The sequence below is a fragment of the Hibiscus syriacus genome, unplaced genomic scaffold (assembly GCF_006381635.1).
Source record: "Hibiscus syriacus cultivar Baekdansim isolate YM2019G1 unplaced genomic scaffold, ASM638163v2 tig00110065_pilon, whole genome shotgun sequence".
Taxonomy (NCBI): domain Eukaryota; kingdom Viridiplantae; phylum Streptophyta; class Magnoliopsida; order Malvales; family Malvaceae; genus Hibiscus; species Hibiscus syriacus.
In genome coordinates, this window is record NW_024062585.1 from 2,631,754 (window position 1) to 2,634,399 (window position 2,646).

Genomic DNA, 2,646 nt, shown 5'->3' on the forward strand with positions numbered 1-2,646 from the left:
ATATTAAATTTAGTGTCTTTATGTTTATATCTGATTTTCATGGTTACATTTATGAACTTCATAAAATATAATAGAGTAGATGCATATCATTGAGCTTTGTTAGCTTAATGTTCAAATTACTTTTGTGTGCAAGCTAAATGTATTGTGGATCAGAATAAGACAACATCAACATAATAGGAATTTCAGTAGCAAACTCAAGTACAATAAATGAATACTTAGGTGGGCATGTCTGAGTTGTTTTTGGAGTTGAATCAATTTGTAATTTATGATATTTTTTTTTAAAATTAAATGAGCTCCAATTTTTTTATGACGGTTTTAATATGATGTATTGTTTAAAATTATTTTGAATCACTCCAATGATCAAATGCGACACTTGTAAACTCGTTGAAGATTATTAATTGGATTTAGGATTTTACACCTGAAGGCGTGTCAAAGGACTCAAAAAGATGAATTTAAATATAAAAAAAACTCCTTTCTGAGCTTAAAATACCTTCATCTCAATATTCTTTTCATTAGAAACAAAGGCAAACTTTTCGTTGGCTTAATTATAGAAAATCCAATTCTTAATACTTCCATGGTCAAGCTTCAAATAGAAGAAGGTATAACAACTATTTTTGTAATTAGATTCTTAATACTTTCAAAATGATTAAGCTTCAATAACAGTGTTATTTCAGTTCGTTATTTTTCCCTTCAAACACAATGAATCTTGATATTTCCCCTTCTTTTATTGCCCCTTTTTTTAGTCCTTGCGAGTTTTAGGAGACCATCGTTGAGATCTGTCCTGACAAAGCATTGGGTTTGAATGGTATGAATCTGACCTTTCAGAATTACTGATACATTTTTAGTGAGGATATTATCAATTAGTGTTGTATTTGGATCAATCAGTGTCTTTCTGCCTTCATTAAATGACACCATCATTGTACTCATTACGAAGAAGGAGAAGCTTAATAGTAGGGGTGTAAACAAGCCGAGTCGAGTTTGAATATTGCTTAGCTCGACTCAAATTCCGACTCAAAAACTCGCGAGCTTAAAATTATCAAACTCAACTCAAACTCGAAATATAATATTAAAACACGACTCAAACTAGAAAAGACTCGAACTCAAAAATATATTTAAGAGTTCGATTAAAACTCGAACTCAAACTTGATTAAAAACTCGATTCTGACTCAATTCTGAGCTTGATTCGAGCTCAAAACTCGATTAAAACTCAATTTTTGAGCTTGATTAAAACTCGAGACAGGACATGTTAATTTTTATTTGCTGAAAGCCATCCCTTTTTATACACTCTACCCTACCCCTTATTCTCCAACACCCACCGATGTGGGATACTGGCATACTATAAGCTTTCCAGTTGAAATCACTTTGGATTCAACAACAATATAGTTCTGGAGAAGAGGAGTTGATTTTGATATCAGAGATGATCTTACTACTCCGACTTTCGAGTCTAGTCCGAAGATACTTTCTGCAAAATCAACCAGTGATTCTAAAGATGTAACACAGCCCTGTACCTCTCCTTTGGGGGCTTCCATCTCACAGATCTTCAGTGTTTGTTTCATTGCCAAGGCTTGGTTAGAATCAGGGGAGAAGGAGAAGAACCAGAGCAACTCCGGTAGCTGTTCTGATGATAAAGGAATGTGATGGGTTTTCTGTTTAGGGAGGAACTGATAAAAGGTTGGGTCGTCTATGTAGGGGAAATAGATGGGCATCGTCTTCCCGACCTCAATATCCTTTATGGTGGCGAACACCTTGGCCGCTGGGTTCAGGAGATCATCCACCTCCATGCCTATGGCCATGGCCATACGCCCATACCCATGTGGGATGATGAATGACCATCTTGCAAAACACCTGTGCAAGTTGATACTTCGATTTCCTCTGTGCAAAACACCTGTGCAAGTAGTGTTTTTTTAGGGAGCCAAGATACCACACATTTGAAAATTGATATTGTTGATGAAAATGTTGACAGTTTAGTAGGGGAAAATGTTGATTTGAGCCAAGAAATTCACTTTGATGGTGAGAACTTGACTGAAAATGCAGTTGCAAGTGTTACCTCATATGTGCAGAAGCATTTAGTTTCAAACATGCAATCTAGGGAAGATGGGCGTGTTGTTGGAAATATTACACCTACTGTGGGGAGCCTTCTAATAGGACATTGAAAGAGAATTCTGACCTCCAGACGGTGGAAGAGTGCAGTGAGGGCTTGGTTGTAGAAAGTCCTCGGCCGACTAGGGGGTATCTCGTGTTTTAGAAATGGAGTATTAACATTTTAGGACCTGTTATATTTGTAGTCTTCTGATTTCGTCATTAATCAAGGTTTACGTTTTTATGATTCGGGTTGTTAATTTATTTTTATTTTATGTTTTGATCACCGTTTGTTTTGATAATGGACCTATTGATTGATTTGACCCAAGTGTGATTTATTAGTTTATTTACATATAAACCCTTGTTAATTTCATTAATTTCATTTTGCATAATTTGTATGTTACCTTCATGTGCATAACTTAACCCTATCATATAATCAAACTAAGGATTTAGGGCTTAGAGTTTAGAGTTTATGGTTTATGGTTTAAGATTTTAGATTTTAGGGTTTATGGTTTATAGTTTAAGGTTTATGTCTAGGGTTTATATTGTAATCAGATTAAGGGTTTA

The 2,646-nt window shown here is 35.0% G+C and overlaps 1 protein-coding gene across 1 annotated transcript; it reads right to left on the reverse strand.

The window, feature by feature from the left end:
* Positions 1 to 1,298: 1,298 nt before the first annotated feature.
* LOC120214574 (BURP domain-containing protein 17-like) lies at positions 1,299 to 1,793 on the reverse strand. Its single transcript, XM_039212441.1, has one exon. It carries the CDS (start codon positions 1,791 to 1,793, stop codon positions 1,299 to 1,301), a length of 495 nt encoding a protein of 164 aa, XP_039068372.1.
* Positions 1,794 to 2,646: the final 853 nt, after the last annotated feature.